Source organism: Gracilinanus agilis, chromosome 2, assembly GCF_016433145.1.
Source record: "Gracilinanus agilis isolate LMUSP501 chromosome 2, AgileGrace, whole genome shotgun sequence".
Lineage (NCBI taxonomy): Eukaryota > Metazoa > Chordata > Mammalia > Didelphimorphia > Didelphidae > Gracilinanus > Gracilinanus agilis.
The window spans coordinates 473335617-473353772 of NC_058131.1; the positions used below are offsets into that span (position 1 = coordinate 473335617).

Below are 18156 nucleotides of genomic sequence, written 5' to 3' on the forward strand. Positions count from 1 at the left end.
AAACTTTCAATAACAAGCTGAAGAGGGAAGAAATTTTATTTTTAACTATTTGTATTCTTTTTGTTTATTTAACTATGATATAATAGGTAGATTATTATCTTACTTGATATAAACTTATCTGTTCATTCAATTTAAAATTAAGAATTTGAATGCAGCCATATAGAAACTAAGAAGAAATTTGAATTTGCTTCCAGGAAAGGCTGACTAAGCCAAAGTATATAATTATTTCTCCTTTCCGAAATGATGTGAGCAAAAAAGACAGTAACCACAGAATGAGACAGTAGCCCACATTTGGACTAATGATTTACATTATTCACCCTAAGGATAAACTCAGGAATAGAAAAGGGCTCATAAGAGATTATAAGAGAGATTCAGAAGCCTGGCCAGTATTTTCAAATTGGTCTTCAAAGAATGGCTTTGTTATTTAGTTTGAAGTATTGGGAACTCACAAATATTGAACACATCCTTGTTAAATAAAACTAGATATACTGCCAGAGATAATTAATGTTTTGATTGGTTTTACTGAACTGTTTTGTTTTAAGCCATTGCTACAAGGGAAGGCTCACTGGGTAAGGAGGGAGGAAGACTATATTAGAAATAAAACTGATGTAAAAACAAAATATAACAATAAAAACAAGGTAAAAAAGAAGTAATGTATAAAAAGGTAATTCAAAATTACAAATAAAAACATTTTGGGAAAACATTCACTGCTCTCCTTAAGTAGCCAGAAATAAATGCTAGTTGCCTACATAGTTCAGTGTTCATGTTAGTGTATACACAGAAAACAAGTGAAAGAAGAGAATATCATTCCATAGAACAGGCTTGCAAAATGCAATCCTATAGCACAAAAGAACACAAAAACATTGAATGTGATAAGTACCAAATAGCAAATCAAAATTCTTACTTACATTTTTAACATTTCTTCATGTGGGGGCACAGAAGATATCTACAAAATAGTTTTAAATTTTATTTTTAAAACATTGCTTTCTTGATGACATTTACCATCTCATATTTTGCAAGTGCCACACATGCAATTCATTTGTATTTCCACTATCTTAGAATTTCAATACCATAATTTTTCAAAGGGTAAAAGTGAGAGGAAAAGATTTCCCATTACAAAATGAAAACACATTTTCCTACCTGTTTTCTCTACACCATTTGCTTTAACAATGAAGTTTAAAATCTAAACTTATGGAAACTTACTTTAGATACCCTCTATCCTATTAAGTGTCACCCCCCAAAAGTTGAAAATATAAAAAGGTTGGTCACCAGGTTATGATTTTTAAAGGGGAAGGAAATTCTCTAAAGACAGAGAGGGGCTGTGATCTTTAATGATAGTGGTTATGCTCAAATGGATGAAAGAAGGAATTCTAAGAACTGATTATGATCTGAAGTAGGGTTATAGTTTTGTGAGTAGAGAGAAAGGAAGAAATATGAGAAAGGGAATAGAGAACTAAGGGAAAAATTGGGCAGAAAGACTTGCTAAGTTGAAAATGAGAGGAAAACACATAAAACAACAGAGAGTAAATGCTGCAAAATTACAAAGGATAAAAATGATGAGAGAGGAGATGGCTCTATTTTCCTTAGCCCCAGGATTTCTGGGGGTGTAGCACATTGTATATATTTTCTTTTTTTAATTTCCCAAATATACTTTATTATGTCATTCTCTTTATTCACTTAATCTGCTTCTCAATCTGATGCCTTCTCTAATGGAAACTAATGTATGTTTTTCAGACTCTTCTGTATAGATGAATTTTGCTTTTTTTTTTCTTTTCAAAATATCTATTTATGGAATGGCTTTCTGGGAGGAAGATGGGGATTGAGATGTTTTAGTGATGCAAAAAAAAAAGAAACAAATAAAAAAATTTTTTATTAAAAAAAATGGGGCGGGGGGAAGGAGTTAGAACCAAAAAGCCTTGAGAGCAGATAGAATATGTGGATTAAGGAAGGAAAGTCAAGAGATGCTCAAAAATTTCAAACCTGGGTTATTAGGATGGTAATACAACAAAAATATGGAAGTATGGAAGGGTGGTCAATTAGTGGGGAAATACTGTCTTTGAGATACCTTAAGGACAACAAACAACCCAGCTCTAAAACTGTCAATAAGCAATTAATGGAAAGACTAAGATTAGAGAGCAATCTGCATAAAAAAGGCATTAAATCTATGGAGTTGATTATGTCATCAGGAAAAAAAAATCAAGAAACCAAGAGGCTAAAAAGGATTCAAATAGGTATGAGACAGAGAGCCACTGTCATGAAAACTTCTAAATTTTCAACTTCGTAGGTCTATTAAGTAGTACAAAGTACTAATCAGGATATAATGGAAAAAGTAATAGACTTGGAGCCAATAAACTTCAAGTTTTCATGAAAGGGCTATAGTATCTTAGCTCTGTGCCAGGGCCAGCAATGCACTTCCACTATCTCAGCAAGAGTTTGAGTTGTAAAATAAAAATAATCACATTAGTGCTATCTCTCACATAGGGCTGCTATGAAAAAACACTCTGTAAAACAATGTAAATGTGAATTATGACTTTTTTTTCTGTATGGTACATTTTACCCTTTATGTTATCTTATTCATACTATTATCTCTTGGTGTTTCTCAGTTTAGAATTTTAGAAAATAATACAGGCCAACATACAAACTGTTTGATATACCTTGGTTTCTTAACAAGTTTCACTGGCTTTTAAAAACAGTAATTCTACAAATCAAGAACAATGAGTCTACAGTAAAGAATGTTGAAATTAAAAACTTGATTATCTTATAGGTCTTCTTTGGACACTATTGTCCAAGTTTTCAAGATACTAATCTTCTGATATTTCTCTTTCTCTTCTGGGATCTCATCAACCACCTCATAAATCCTAACTTTAGGTATTCTCCAACTGTTCATTCTTGGGTCCTCCTCTCTCTCAGTAATTTCATCATTCCCCAATAGTTTGATTGTGATTTCTATATGGATAGTTGATCAAGGCCCTGACTCTTGTATGAACTGCAATCTAATCTGAACTCTATTGCCAAATGCCTACTGAGCATTTCAAACTGGATTATAACCTAGAAACATCTAACACGCAACAAGTCCAGACTTAAATATATGAATATCCCTTTGAAATTTCCCCTCTTCGAAACTTCCCTATTTTTGTTGAAAATTCTTTGAGGCTACCAGGTATATAACCTTGGTATTATCTTCAACTCTTCATTCCATGTATCCATGAAAATGTAAGAAATATTAAATCCTACTGTACTTATTGTTTATTAATTATGAAAAAGAGTATAACTTTGTAGAACACCACCTTATAGAATCATTAACAATTAGGTGTCTCCCAACAACGTATCAATATCATTCAACCTATCTTTTTTTTTAAATAAACCCTTACCTTCCATCTTAGAATCAATACCATGTTTTGGTTCTAAGGCAGAAGAGTGGTAAAGGTGAAGCAAGGCGGGATTAAATGATTTGCCCAGGGTCACAGAATTAGGAAGTATCTGAGGCCAGATTTGAACCCAGGCCCTCCTGTCCCTAGGCCTGGTTCTCAATCCACTGAGCCACCCAGTTGCCCCCTCATTCAACATATCTTAAACATAAGACAATAAAAATAGCAGTGTATGATGATAATACATAAAGGTGAGCCATTAAATAAAAAGATAAATGCTTGGCAAAAGTGTTACTAATATGATAGAGGAGATCCAGATCAAGGAGGGATTTCTCTTGGATGGTAAAGTCTTCCAGTCCTCTTGTTGGAAAATGATGTGCTGATTATATCAAGTCCCAGAAGACTGTAGACCCTCTTGAATAAACGCTGTAATCACTCAAAGGAATGTTACTTGTCTATCCACACAGGAAAGACCAAGAATGAAGAATGTGTCCTACTTGCATTTAGGTGCACACCCTTATTGAGTTCATTCAACAGTATGTATATCTGAGACAGACAGTACAACAGATGGAAGATGAGATGGACACATATTTGAATAGGAAGAAGAGAATAGGTTGGATTGTTATGGGACAATTGCAAAACTCTTTTCCAACCCCAACAAACCTACTAAAATAAAGATCTATGTTAGCATTGCTATATAGTAATTAGAAATGAAACATTTACTACCTTCAAGGACTAAAAACCAAGTATGACACAAAGAGCCATGGTGAAACACAAAGTAAGTGTAAGAAGGTTACAATATATTATTTATCCCAAAAGACAGTGTAGTTTTAAGCTATTAAAGTTTGAACAAAAGAGAAACTCTAAAGAAAAACAAGTAAATGAAGTCATCAAGGAACTCTACAATAAGGGAGAAAAAAAAATGGATTGGTCATGTGACAAGAGCAGGGAGTGTCCAGAGTGCTCCACTCACATCCTCATAGTTGCCAAAAACAGGTGAGCAAGGCACCCCGGCATTTTGGATGGACCCCTGGTAATAAGCTTTTAGGACAAATCTTTTCAAAGTTGCATAGGATAGATAAGCATGAATGGATTTGATATGTAATAATGGAGGAAACTCTTAAATCTGTGAGAGCACAGATCCATTTAAGCATTTTTAAATTTCTCTTTAGTCAAACTCTTCTCTGCCCTCTCTAAACTTGGCCTGCAATATCACAATATATGTACTGATTCACATTTCTTATGACTCTGAATATCTTTCACCTTTTTTATCTGTAGAATTGCTACTTAACCTTTAAAATCCAACTCAAATGGACCTCCTACCTGAAGTCTTCTTCTAACCTTCACCATCTCAGCTGTTAACAACTTATCCTCTCTTGGCATTTACATACAATTTTATTTCATAACTCATAAAATATCTATCATGCAATAATTAATATTACTTAGTCATGTGTATGTATTATCCCTTTACTGGGATGATTTATGCCAAGCCCATGAGATTAGGTTTCATGTCTTATTTCAACTTTTTATTTGTCCCAGGACCCTACAGAGCAGACACTTAATTTATGTTTCGTGGACATTCTTTGGGGCACTGAGAAAGGAATGCCTAAAAGATGAAAAGTGATGACTGTAGAACCCCAAAGTTATGACACAGAAACTAAGCAAACACAAGCAAAAACAAGCTAGGGACTCCCAGATCAGGATGGCTCCGAGAAACCTAAAGTTACTAACAGGTCAGGATGTCTTAGAGAAATCCATGGTCACTAACAATAGGGTGTTATTAAGCTCCCAAATGTAGCATAAAGACCCTACATGCTTGGGGAGACAGCCAAAAATCATTAACTACAAAGGCTACTTCAAGAACTATAGGATGCCCCTAATTCTGTCAACACCTGCCACCTTACCCGCCATCCCTTGACCCACCCCCTCCCCCAACCACCAGTCCGGAATCCCAAACGTATATAATCTTTGCTCTGAATATACATCACTGGAACTCCTTTGCTGAGCTCCCCTAGCGTGCACTAGAAATAAAGACTTCCCTTTTGCTTGGATTGCATTGTCTCTGTGTGCTCCTTGGGTGGCAATCCATTTGGACCCTAACATATGGGGGCTCGTCTGGCACTGGATTCAACTCCCTAAGGACCACCGGGACAAGGGAAGTTCTCTCCCAGATTTCGTGACAACTTCCAGAGGTGAGCAGTGTGTCTGTGCAGTGTGACTGGTTGTATGATTGTGTATGGGAGGAAGTCGGACTCTGGCTGGATATATGGCTTAAGAGGACATCCTATGCCAAGTCCCCAGGCAAAAGTCTGATTCCTCACCTGTTTCTGAATCTGGACCGGCTAGACATTTTCTGTCTTCCGCGAGGAAACAGATCAGGAGCACCGGGAAGCGAATTGGTTAGGACAGGTGGGAAGGAAGTTGTCTGAAAGCTTGGAGACAAAGATACGGAGGTTCGAAATGGAACTTCAGGGGATTGGAGGCCCCCTGTCCCCCGGGAAATAATTAGGGGGAGTCGAGAGTTTGAGTCTCTGGCGGAACTAGATTCCAGGAAGTCCAGGGTTTGAGTCCCTGGCAGAACCCCAGGAAGCCCATAGTGGACGCACTATAGGTGTGGGGAAAGTAAAGAGCACTGGGTCGTTTTGAGAGGACTCCAGGGAAAGGGGGATGGAGCCCTGAGCAAGCTCCCACCCTGACTCAAATTCTGTGTGAATCCACAAAAAGGAGGACACCAGGAAAAGCGTACTTCATAGGTAAGGCAATCTCTAAGAAACGGCAAATTTAAAAGCGACCAGAAATTTTTCCTCTCTGCCCCCCTTTTTAGAAGTGGCTGGCTCTCTCTCTCTTTTTGCTTCAGCTAGAAAAACCAGTTCTGTCATAATTTTTTTCTTTTCCCGTTGGAAGGAGTCCAATTGGTGATGGCCACTGATAATGTAAAAAGTTTTAACAATTTTCACTTAGCTAAATCAATCTTTCCAGCAATGTGGCATACCTGGAATTATTCAGGCAGGTATCAGAGTCCTACTTCACAGAAAAGTAAAGAAGCAAAAGTGTATTTATTTTAGGATACCTATTGAAGCATGAAGAAAGGTAATTAAGAAACAAAATTCATCATATGTCAACCAGCTCCTTGTTAAGAGTTAACCCTTTTCTGACTCATTCTTTTTCACAGAATTTTTTAGTCATGGAGATATGAATTGTAACAATTGATCTTTTGCCAGGATGAAAAGAAGAATCTAGCTTATATAATTTATGTTTTATATTTGTCAGAGTGTGTGTGATATGCCCAGGAAATGTGTCCTTGATCAGTCTGTGTGTTATATGTTGTTTGTCTGTGACCACAATGGGAGGGTTACAGGTTGGGAAAAATAAATCTCTCTTCTTCATTCATTCTGGAGGAATGGGGAAGACAGACAGAGGCATTAGAGAAATTCAGAAAATAACATCATAATTTCTGAATGTCATAAACTCTAAGATAATTCAGTTAGTTAAAAGAAATCTTATTCTCTGCTCTTATTAAGACAAGAGTTAAACAAACCAATCTGTCAAACATTTCTCCTTCCATTTCTCACTGGACATGAGAAAGGGAACATAGAAATCGAAAGACAGAAAAAGGGACAAATTTGATCCCATCACCAAATTCTATCAACAGGTTAAGTACTGAAATATATATCTAATGAAGATTACAAAAGATTCTAAAATGCAATCTAAGAAAAACTTATTCAGACAGAAAGCAATTATTCTGAGTTGTGTATAGAAGTATAGAAGAGCAGCTTAACTTTCCTAGCTAGCCAAAAAAACAAAACAAAACAAAACAAAGAATAAACATCAGTCTTGCTCAGTGTTTAACCAAGAGTGAAAAAGATTCTTTAAACAACCATGAATTCAACCTAACATTAATCACACTGATATTAGTGAAAATTTAACTTAAAGATTATTAGAACAATGCAATTGGCTTACATTTCAAAATTAGACCCCTTTAGACAGAGACTGGTCCATGAGAAAATTATATGTTGAGAGCGAATCATCCACGCCGCCCCAGTTCAGCAGGAAGTAGCTATGAAAAGCTAAAAACATCGCCCATTTTCCCCAAAACTCATGGACCTTTCTCTACCCATTAGAGTATATATTTACTAAGGAATTGAATAGGTACTGATGGTATGGTGTAAATTCATTGACTACTAGTTAAAAAATGGAATTTCAGTTAAATTTAAGAATGCACAAAACTTATATTGAAAAGCTATCTAATAGGATTTGCAGTGTGTGAAACACAGATTTGAATGATCAGACTTACCAAAAATGCTTATCGGACTGAATTTATGGTAAACATATGAGCATGTAAAATTGTTTCTCTAAGATCTGTACCATCAAATTAAGCAATAGGTAAAAATATAAGTAACATTAGGGTTTCAAATTTTGGTAATTCAAAAATAATATATGCATTAAGAATCTAGTATATTGTGAATATAAAAATTTGGAAAGCATTGTAATTTATTAGGATATAAAAATTATTTTAAAAGCATGGGCAATGTATGAGAAGAAATTCATGATCTAAGGAATAACATGCAATTTATTTAGAAAAAATATTATTCTGGGTGAGAACAAACATGTAGAATAGCCCCATGTGAACAGACTCAGAGAGGTACAGTGACCAATCAAGTGTGACTTGCCAGATTAGCTCTGTAAAGTTAAAAAATGAATAAGAAGCTAATAGCAACTTTATAACATCTATAATGATTGTGCAAAAATTCAGGTTTCCCTAATTCACCACAATTGGAGTATAAATTTAAAACAAAGAGGGGAAACTGCAGATATTAAAGAGAATAAAATACAGTTAAAACTGTAAGAAAATATGGTTTGGAAATTTATAAAAAGAAAATAACATCTATTGTGACAACTTAAAATTAAGCCTGAAGACAAAAGGGAGATTTTACTCCACAATTAGAAGCATTTTTTACTTAAGAATTGATTTTAAGGGTTGAGGATTGCTAATGATTTTTCATATGGCACAATGTAATTTATTTATTGTGGTAACAGAAAAAAGGTTGTAATGTTGTTATTGAGAACTTATTCTAGAATTTAAACTTGGGATGTTTCAAATGAGATGTTCTTTTAATGTATGTGCTGTCAGAACTAGCAACAAGTAATCATGATACACAAGAAGTTTTTAAAGTGGTTAATCTAGGCATGGGTTTTAATAATACAGGTACTAAGAATTTGGTATTTCTTAAAAGATGGAGTTTCTAATGGATAAAGAAATAATAGGTGTGAATTCTAGTGCAAAATAGACAGAAAAAATGGTAAATCAGAATAATATTGATGGTATTTGATCAGCTATGTAGCAATGTTTTGAAGTAAAAGGAAACTAAACTGGAGGTTCTATTATATTCTGTTTTAAAGAGTGGTTTGAAAGGAATAAGAGTAAATGCTTTGAAATTCAGTTTGTTCACATACCGAAGGATTGCTAAAGGGCTTAAAGTTATTTGTAAGTTGTGGAGTTCAAACTAAAATCTGTTGCAGGAGATAATACAGCCCTGATTTATATTTACTATAGAGCTACTCAATCCAGCACTCCTGTTTCTTAATTCAAGTTTTGTGACTAAAGTGAAAGATTTTAATTATTGCCAAAATATGTAAGAATAACTGAGTGATCAGCCTTGTAGGTATGTGAAAGGCTTGTTTGAGGGAACGGAAAATTGTTTCTAAACTGCTTCTTAGCAGATTTCTCTAAGCTGTAATGGGTAAGACTTGTCTTTTAAGGAAGGAGAAGGCTTCTGGGATCTAATGGTGATACAGAGAATGTTCTCTGATTGTTAGAGAGGCAATTCTAGGGCTCAACCTGGACTGGACCTCTTCTGACCATCTAAAATACTAATCTTCGAGTGGCACAGCGATGGCATAAGCCAGTGACAGCTTTGGCCTGTGCATGAAGCCCCATCACTACATGTCCCTTGGGACGTGAGGAAATGGTTTCCCTGTCTACCTTTTTTTTGTGACAAATCCCATAATCAGCACATGAGGCAAATTATAAAATTAAAGTTTCCATTTCCCCAAAACAACCTATTAGGTTGGTAATTGAGAATTATCAAATTGTTAAGGAACATGCTTTGAGAAGTAAGGTGAAGTTTAGTAATAGATGACTTGTAGCTTGCAGCCTTAATTTACCACAACTGAAGTTTGGATCTTGAGCTTGGAAATATAACCCAAAACTTTCTGGATTTCCTTCAGAATTTAGGATAAAGAAATTTATCTGTAAAATATTGTTATTAATGTGAGCTTTGCAAAAGGGTATTCTGTAACAGAAACATCATTTGTCAACTCTACAAACAACTTAGGAATCAAACTTCCTAAAAGGATCAATTCCTATGCGAGGATGATTTCTGGAGATGAAGTCTGTTGGCTAAGATACCCAAATGTTAAGGTTTAATATCGGTTTCTATTGTACTAAATTTTCTTTCTTTATATCTGGTGTTCTAGTTTTTGCCCCAGTCCTAGGTTCTATGCTCCCCCTTATGACCTGTGTTGGCCAGTCCAGGGAAACAGTCAAGTCTCCAAGCCTTCAAGACCCTGGCACTCGATGCAGACACGTCCCTGGAGACCCTGTGCCCACAGCTTCTCCTTCTCCTCTCAGGGATTCTACACCCCTTATCAGCTATGAAGAAGCTACAGAAGGCTGAAACCATCGCCCCATTCCCTGAGATATTTGGAGGAGTGGGGAGACGACATAGGACATTGTACCACTCTAGTGTAGACATTTTTCAGGCAAACTACAGGCAGGAAAATTCTTTTGCTCCCACTATGTACCCTTACCTGACTCTGAGTCAAAAGTTTGACTCAGTTACTAGTAGAGAGGGAATTGAGGTAAGACAATGAAGCCTACTGGGAATGGGCTGGAGAGATCTTGCAGGCACTTACAGGAAAAAACTGCTCAACCTGGAAGGGAGCTGCATTGCCTGCACTACCTCTGAGCCTCTCCCCTTCGCCTTGTGCTCACAATCCGCCCTGAGTGCCCATTCTCATCCCAATTTTGGTAGGCCTGGGCATAGGAAGCCTCTTCCATTGTTCTCCATGGCTGACTATGCTTATTTCCACAATTCTAGGCCCCTTTCTCCTCCTATTCCTCCTCCTAACTATAGGCTCCTGCATGATTAACTGGCTGGTCAGTTTTGTGAAGGATGGCTTTAATGCTGTCCAACTTATGGTCCTAAGGCTACAATATCAAACAATTTTCCCCTTGGAATACGGTGAAACCGGTCCTTGGGAATGATTTCCCAAGGGTCCAAGAGAAAAAGTGGGGAATGCAGAACCCCAAAGTTATGACACAGAAACTAAGCAACCACAAGCAAACACAAGCTAGGGACTCCCAGATCAGGATGGCTCCGAGAAACCTAAAGTTACTAACAGGTCAGGATGTCTTAGAGAAATCCATGGTCACTAACAATAGGGTGTTATTAGGCTCCCAAATGTAGCATGAAGACCCTACATGCTTGGGGAGACAGCCAAAAACCATTAACTACAAAGGCTACTTCAAGAACTATTGGATGCCCCTAATTCTGTCAACACCTGCCACCTTACCCGCGATCCCTTGACCCCACCCCCTTAACCACCAGCCCGGACCTCACCCGCCACCTTACCCGCCATCCCTTGACCCCCCCCCCTTAACCACCAGCCCGGAATCCCAAACGTATATAATCTTTGCTCTGAACATACATCACTGGAACTCCTTTGCTGAGCTCCCCTAGCGTGCACTAGAAATAAAGACTTCCCTTTGCTTGGATTGCATTGTCTCCGTGTGCTCCTTGGGTGGCAATACATTCGGACCCTAACAATGACACCCAATCTAAAGAGGTTTACATTTTAGGGAAGAGAGGGTTATAAGAAAACATGAAGAGAAAGAGATCAATACACTGAGAAGACAGCTTCCCAGGTAGAATCTAAGGTAAGTCTTAAAGAAAAAGATTTTAAATGGATAAAAGATGAGAAATAAGAACATTCATGGAAAAATGAATGGTCCAAAAGATTACATTTAGGAACAGCCTGAAAGAAATCTAAGTTTGTTAGAAATATGTAAAAGGGCCAGGAATTGTGATACATGCCTACAGTTTCAGCTACTAGGAGGCTGTTGAGCTCAATAGTTCTAAAGCTGGCCTGGGCTAAACTGGTCAAATGTCTGTTCGCATTAAATTCAGCATTAATATAGTAATTCTCTGAAAAAGAGTGACCCTAAGAGTGTCTAGGGAAGGATAAAATAGCCTAGGTCAAAACTCCCATACCAATCTAGGGTAGGAACAAAAGCATGGTCAAGAAAATGAAACCCAATTAAAGGGCTATGTGGAGGCAGAGAATAAGTAATGGTGAATAGAATTTCAAAGGTTATAAATACCAACAGGAATTATATTGAAGAGGAGTTTAAAGGCAGACTAACAAATATCTATTGAATTCAATATATAATCCCCCCCCAAAAAAAAACACAGTAAATTTTAAGATAAGGAACAACATGATCAATTTTTGGAATCATAATTGTATACTTGAAAAGTAATAAGGATTTGGTCTAAAGTAGAGATAAATGTGAATGGAGAAAAGGTAATGGATGGAATAGAGAGATTTAAAATAAAGAAGGTAGCAAAACTTAAGAGAGGTTAGGTAACTTGCTAAAATTCATACTGGATGACAGTGAGTAGCAGAACCAGAGATTAAACCAAGGACTTCTGACTACAAGTCTAATGTTCTTTCTATTACACTACATACCACATTACTTTGCTAAGAGTCAAAGATATCTCTAAAAGTTGGGGGGGAAAAACAGTTAACAATTATACAGCACTTCACGGTTTATGTTTTGTATCTGTTATCTCACTTGATCCTAAAAATTTCAAACTTCAGATTCACATCTCCAACAGAAAACCACTGGGCATTACCTAAGGTACCTCAAACTCCATGGGGAAAATTTAAAGACTTGTTGTTCATTCTGACTTTACAATTTCACCCACTTTCCCATTTCAAAAACTTTTTACTCCATTCAAAATCTTTGAATGACTTTTTATTGTTCATTTAGTTAATTAAAGGTCATTAGTCTACCAAATAAAACTCTTTCATAATTGAATACCTCCACGATATTCCATATTTAGCTGATTCTACTCTCAATATACTGATTAAACTACCACAAATTATCACCCTAAATTTGTATCTTGTGTTTTCTTCCTCTTGTGTGTCCTTGTCATTATTTTCTATACCTGAAATGTCCTCTCCACTCAACAAATGAGAGCTTAATTCTTTCTTAAAATGTTCTCTGCTCTTCCCTGCCATTTTCATGTTCTTAATCCCTATGTACTTTTTTAACCTCCTCCATATTTATTATCTCATATCAAAATTATTTATATACATATTATATCCTCTACTAAACTATAAATTCAGTGTTTCATCTTTGTACTGTCCCATCATAGCATTTTTTACATCACACCTTAATAAACATTAAAGACTGATATGTCAATTCAAAAATCTAAAAGGCTTTGATATGTAAAATGAATGTATTAGATTTACTCTGTATAAAATAACTCACATTTAAATGGCACTTTACAGTTTACAAAGCACTTTATCTATAAAATGGAACTAATAGTACTTATACAATCTTCCTCACACGGAAGTTGAGAGTAAAATGGGGCTTACAATTGCTCAATGTCAGTCACATGACTAGTAAGTTATTCTGACTCCAAGTCCAGTAATATCTCCAATAAAACATATTGCTTCTCCATGACATAGCTACAAAGAACAGAACTAAGAAGATGTGGAAGTGAAAATGAGCCAAATTTCAGCTCAACGAAATAGGAGGAACTTAACAATTTTAACTGTCTCAAAATGGAATGAGTTGTCTTGTAAGGTAGTATAACACCTTGTTAATGAAAATGGTCAAAGGTCAAATGATCACTTGCTAATTGTTTATCAAGGAGATTCTACACATTCGAGAGTAGTGTGTAACTGAACAAAGTTTTACAAATTGTGGTATATTCCTGCTCTAAGGTAAATACAAAGAAATGAAAAGATTAATTGATATTTTTAATATAACTCATGTATAAATAATTTATATTTTCAATGAAAACAAACTTTAAGTCATTATCATCAAAAGCCAGACTAATATGTGAATTTGATTCAATGGGAAGTGAAGTGTAGAAAGAGATTACACAAATTGGCCCATGGGGGCTGTTTCCTTTTTCTGCTTCTGATAGAGACCACACCATTAGTGGAAAAGGGTCAGGACACTCCACTGGAGGAAGAAAAAGTACACTCTCAATGCCAATCAATGCTTCTCACCAGCCCCAACCTGCAGCAAATGGGACTTATTTATATGCTTATTTATATGCAACTTAATAATTTCTCTAAAGATGGAATAGAATGGGGCCACACAGAAACAGTCTGGAATCAGGAATTATGGTACTATGTAGTTCCTTAACCTCTTCTATCACCAGTGTAGTGTATACAGTCCTCCCACATACCCCATAAATAAAAAAAGTTCCCAGTGATAGCTATTGTGGCATTACTGACTAAAATTCCGCTTAAGCCTATCAATAGAAGGTGGGGCAATAACTTCAAGCCTCTCCCCAACCCCATGTGTCCCAACTATCTAATAGGTCTTCTCACAAATTTTATAGATTTGATGAGTTTACAAATAAACATAGCATATTCTTGTTTGCTTTTGAAAAGTAGTATAATACAATGGAAGAAGTGCTAGATTTGGAGTCAAAGGACCAAAATTCCAATACTAACTGCCATCTTATATACTGTTAAATGAGTAATTTAGCCTCACTTGGCCTCAATTTCCTCAAATCTAAAATGCGGAGAGTCTGCCAGATAAACTTTGAAGGTCCTTCCCCCCCCCCCTTTTTTAAACCCTTACCTTCCATCTTAGAATCAATGCCATTGGTTCTAAGGCAGAAGAATGGTAAGGGCTAGGCAATGGGATTTAAGTGACTTGCCCAGAGTCATGCTGCTAGGAAGTGTCTGAGGCCAGATTTGAACTGGCTCTCAATCCACTGAGCTACCTAGCTGCCACCGAAGGTCCCTTCTACTACAAGTCTATGATGCCATGTATAAATTGAATAGCTATAATTTATATTTATTTTTATAAAATTGATATCTGCGTTATATAAAGTTATAGTAATTTTATTTTATTTGACTAAAATAAGCACTAAGAAAATTAAGTTTTAGATGAAATGTGAGAAATAAAATAACTTTTAAAAATAAAAATAGAAGTATCACTTCATAAAATTTGAAAATTATTTATTTCAAAGATCCCTTCAAACTTAAAAAGGTAAAGATATGACAGTACCTGTTGGTAGTTCTGTTGTTCAAGTGCCTCAAGTTGAGATTGAAAGAGTTTGTTTTCATCTTGTACATTCTATTAAAAAAGAGACAATAAATCATTTGCTGATTTGTATTAAATTCACAAAAAGAAAAATTCACTGACCCAATCAACTACTTCACCTGGAGTAGTTTTCCTTTAGAACAAAGATCTCTTTCTTTTTCTTTTAAAGTCTCTTCCATTAACTTCATTTGATCTTCCTTTGACTTTAAACTAGAAGAAAAACATTTTAAGTCTTAATCAGCCATGAAAAAGGAATGATAATTAAACTTTAATATGTAATATATAATAGATAAAATATAAGAAGTGGCTATGGATTTCCTTCTTCAAACACAATGAATATCCCTCAAACTTTTCCTACCACCACCTTCTCTAGGATAACTATCCACCTTACTGATCATTCAAACTGTGTGAAATTACTGTTTCTGTTTATGAAGCTAAATATTTTTAAAAGTAATCATAATGGGTACTTTTAGAAGTGTTTGTCAATTACAATTTCTCTGCACAACAGCAACTAATTAACACCATTTCATATTATACAAGTAAAAATGTATCAGGTGGAAATGACATCCACTACAACCTTCCAATACAATGAGACAGACAGGTAGCACAGTGAATAGAAAGCCAAGCATGAAGTTCAAATGGACCCGAGTTCAAATTTGGACTCAAGGCACTTCCTAGCTGTGTGTCCCTGGGCAAATCACTTAATTTCAAATGCCTAGCCCTTGCTGCTCTTGATACTAAAATAGAAGGTAAGAGTTTTAAAAAAATAATAATAATCTTACCCATAAATAATAAATATTAGGGTCTCAAAGTAGAAAACTTTTACATTAGAATTCAATTCTCAAGATTGTCCCCTAGAGGTAAGTGCTTGTAAGAACAGAAATTGATGCTTCGTTTGTAGCTTATCAAAATATTAAGAACATGGTAGGTACTCAATACCAAGTTTAGTCCAAAAGGACAGGTTAAAGATGACAGGATTTTTTTTGGCTGACATGTAAAGGAACATTAAATGCTGATACCATTCTATAATAATCATACCCAAAAGGTATATTACCTTCTCTCCTTCCGTACAATATGACAAGCAACATAAGTCATTACCAATATTTCTTCCTAATATGCAATTTGTAAAATAAAGCAAAGCATAATAATTCAGATTATATTCAAATTTCTGATAGATTCTTCTTTAAATATAAAGAATACATTCCAAAACAATTCAGAAGGAGTGATGTATATGATAGCTAGTACTCAATAGTTCAAGAATTCATTATATTTTGGTATTTATCTATATTGATCTATTGATCAAATATCAAGAAATATATTATAGACATAGTAATGTAAGCATGCTAGCTAATATCCTACGATGTATGACAATTAAACTAAAAAATTTCTTAAAGCTGAATTCATCTTATATTACTAATGTTCAGAAGAATTAATAGTAGTCTCCTTATGAAATGAAAGTTCTTGTTACCAAAGTCAAATTATTCAACATCAGAAACTAATCATTTTCTCAGTGAAAATTACATCTGAAAAGAGGCATTTACCATTTCTTTTGCCACTCTACCTCTAAGGAGGAAGAAAATTTTCCATCTGACTTTCAGCTGAAGTCTTATACATATGTTCTTATAAGCTTCTTAAGAGCAGGAACTGTCTTAACTTTTCTATTTCTACTAGAAAAATATTTTGTACATAGTAAACACTTACTACTTTATTCACTCAATTCAAATTTTAAAATCATAAGCATACAGAGAAGAACATATAAGAAAAGAGAGAAATTTTTCCACTTTCACAAATACTCCATGTGACTGCTTTACAAAGAATCTTGGTATGCTTACTTATTTATTCTTGGTCATCAACTCAAATGATTAAAAAACACAATTTTGGGTTTTGAAAAAAAATCACAGGACATTCTTTAACTATTTAGGCAAACTCAACTAAATTTTAAAAAATACATCTGAAGATACCAACTTGTCTGCTGCTAAAAAAAAAAAATACTCACATATTCTCAAGTTCCTGAATTTGTGATGCAGAAGATGCCTAAGAAATAAATTTATGTTTTTATATCATATCCAAAAAAAATCTCTTATTATAAAAATACTATATACTCAAATAAAATACAACATATCTTGATAAAATTCAGTGAGCATAGATTTATTTTCAAAACCAACAATGACATATGTATGAAAGTGAGAGGATATTTAATTACTGAATGTAATATGGGCAATTATGTTTCCAGAAGGATTTAATAAATTAAAACCACTTAAAGCAGGATACTTAAGGATAAAAGCCCAAAATCTATTAGAATAAATAGTTTCATTCAATTTGGGGAGTTGAGAAGATTACTACATCTGGCCAAAAAATCTGGCTTTAAATTTTCTAACAGCAAAAAAAAAAAGAAAAAGGAAGTTTTCAATAAATAGAAAGTATATATTCATCATAAGATAATTTCCATAGAAATAAAATTAAGTAAGACACATTTACCATTTTGCTCTCTAATTCAATAAACTAATCTATACACAAATCCTAGGTGTAATTCATAACATACCTGCTGCAATTTCTGTTGTGACATTTCCTGAACATGAGCTTTTAAAGCTGCATTTTCATCTTGAAGGTCCTTAGATACAAAAGTACAGATAAGTTTAGATGGTAGTGATTCTTTGATTTCAACATATCCAAGATAGCATCAGTGCTGATAATCCCTCTACCATTGCAGATTGTAAACCATCAAAAAGATTAGTAGATTTTTGTTATGATTTAATATAGCTAAAAATTTAAAATGGGGTAGCCAAGCTTTTTGATCTTAGCTAAACTCATTCTTACACAAAAGGGTCACCAATTTCATACTAAAAGCCTTTCTAGCTTGGTAAGAGATCTGCAGAACTGTGCTCTACAGTCACCAGGGACACTTTCACAGTGTAATGAGGTTTCAGAGGAAGACTTATGTGGAGGATTCTAATCCTTGTTCCAGAATCAACAAACTGTCTTAATTTTGAAACTTCTCACCTGTAACAAATTTCCTCTGTTAACAAGATCTTTTTCTTTCTCTTCTAATACAGCTTTCATGGTATTCTCCTGTTCTTCCTTTCCTTTTAATCTGTACAATAAATTTACAAGAACTACAGATAAAATATTCAAACAACTTTTTTAAATAGTAAAATCAGTATATATTCCAAAGACTTATTAATATTTTGGACAATGACTATTCATACATTCAAAAACGTTTTAAAATATATGCTAAAAAGCAATGCAAAGACCCAGGACAATTCTAAGGGACTTATAAAAAAGAACAATTGGGGATGTTGGATTTAAATGATCACTCTGTTGCAAATATTAATAATATGAAAATAGGTTTTGAACTATGATACATGTCTAATCCAGTGGAATTGCTCATCACCTCTGGGAGGGGGGAGGAAAAAGGGAAAGGAAAGAACATGA

At 34.9% G+C, this 18156-nt stretch overlaps 1 protein-coding gene across 5 annotated transcripts in view; it reads right to left on the reverse strand.

Annotated features, from left to right (window-relative positions):
- The window catches only part of KTN1 (kinectin 1), a 182434-nt gene that overhangs the window by 53630 nt on the left and 110648 nt on the right, over positions 1 to 18156 (reverse strand). For all 5 annotated transcript variants that reach the window (XM_044664899.1, XM_044664902.1, XM_044664901.1 and 2 more), the window contains 6 exons: positions 17725 to 17815; positions 17267 to 17335; positions 16721 to 16758; positions 14844 to 14934; positions 14689 to 14757; positions 909 to 946 (listed from right to left, as the gene is read on the reverse strand). In XM_044664899.1, the coding sequence (XP_044520834.1) occupies positions 909 to 946; positions 14689 to 14757; positions 14844 to 14934; positions 16721 to 16758; positions 17267 to 17335; positions 17725 to 17815 (396 nt within the window). The remainder of the gene's footprint in view (positions 1 to 908; positions 947 to 14688; positions 14758 to 14843; positions 14935 to 16720; positions 16759 to 17266; positions 17336 to 17724; positions 17816 to 18156) is intronic.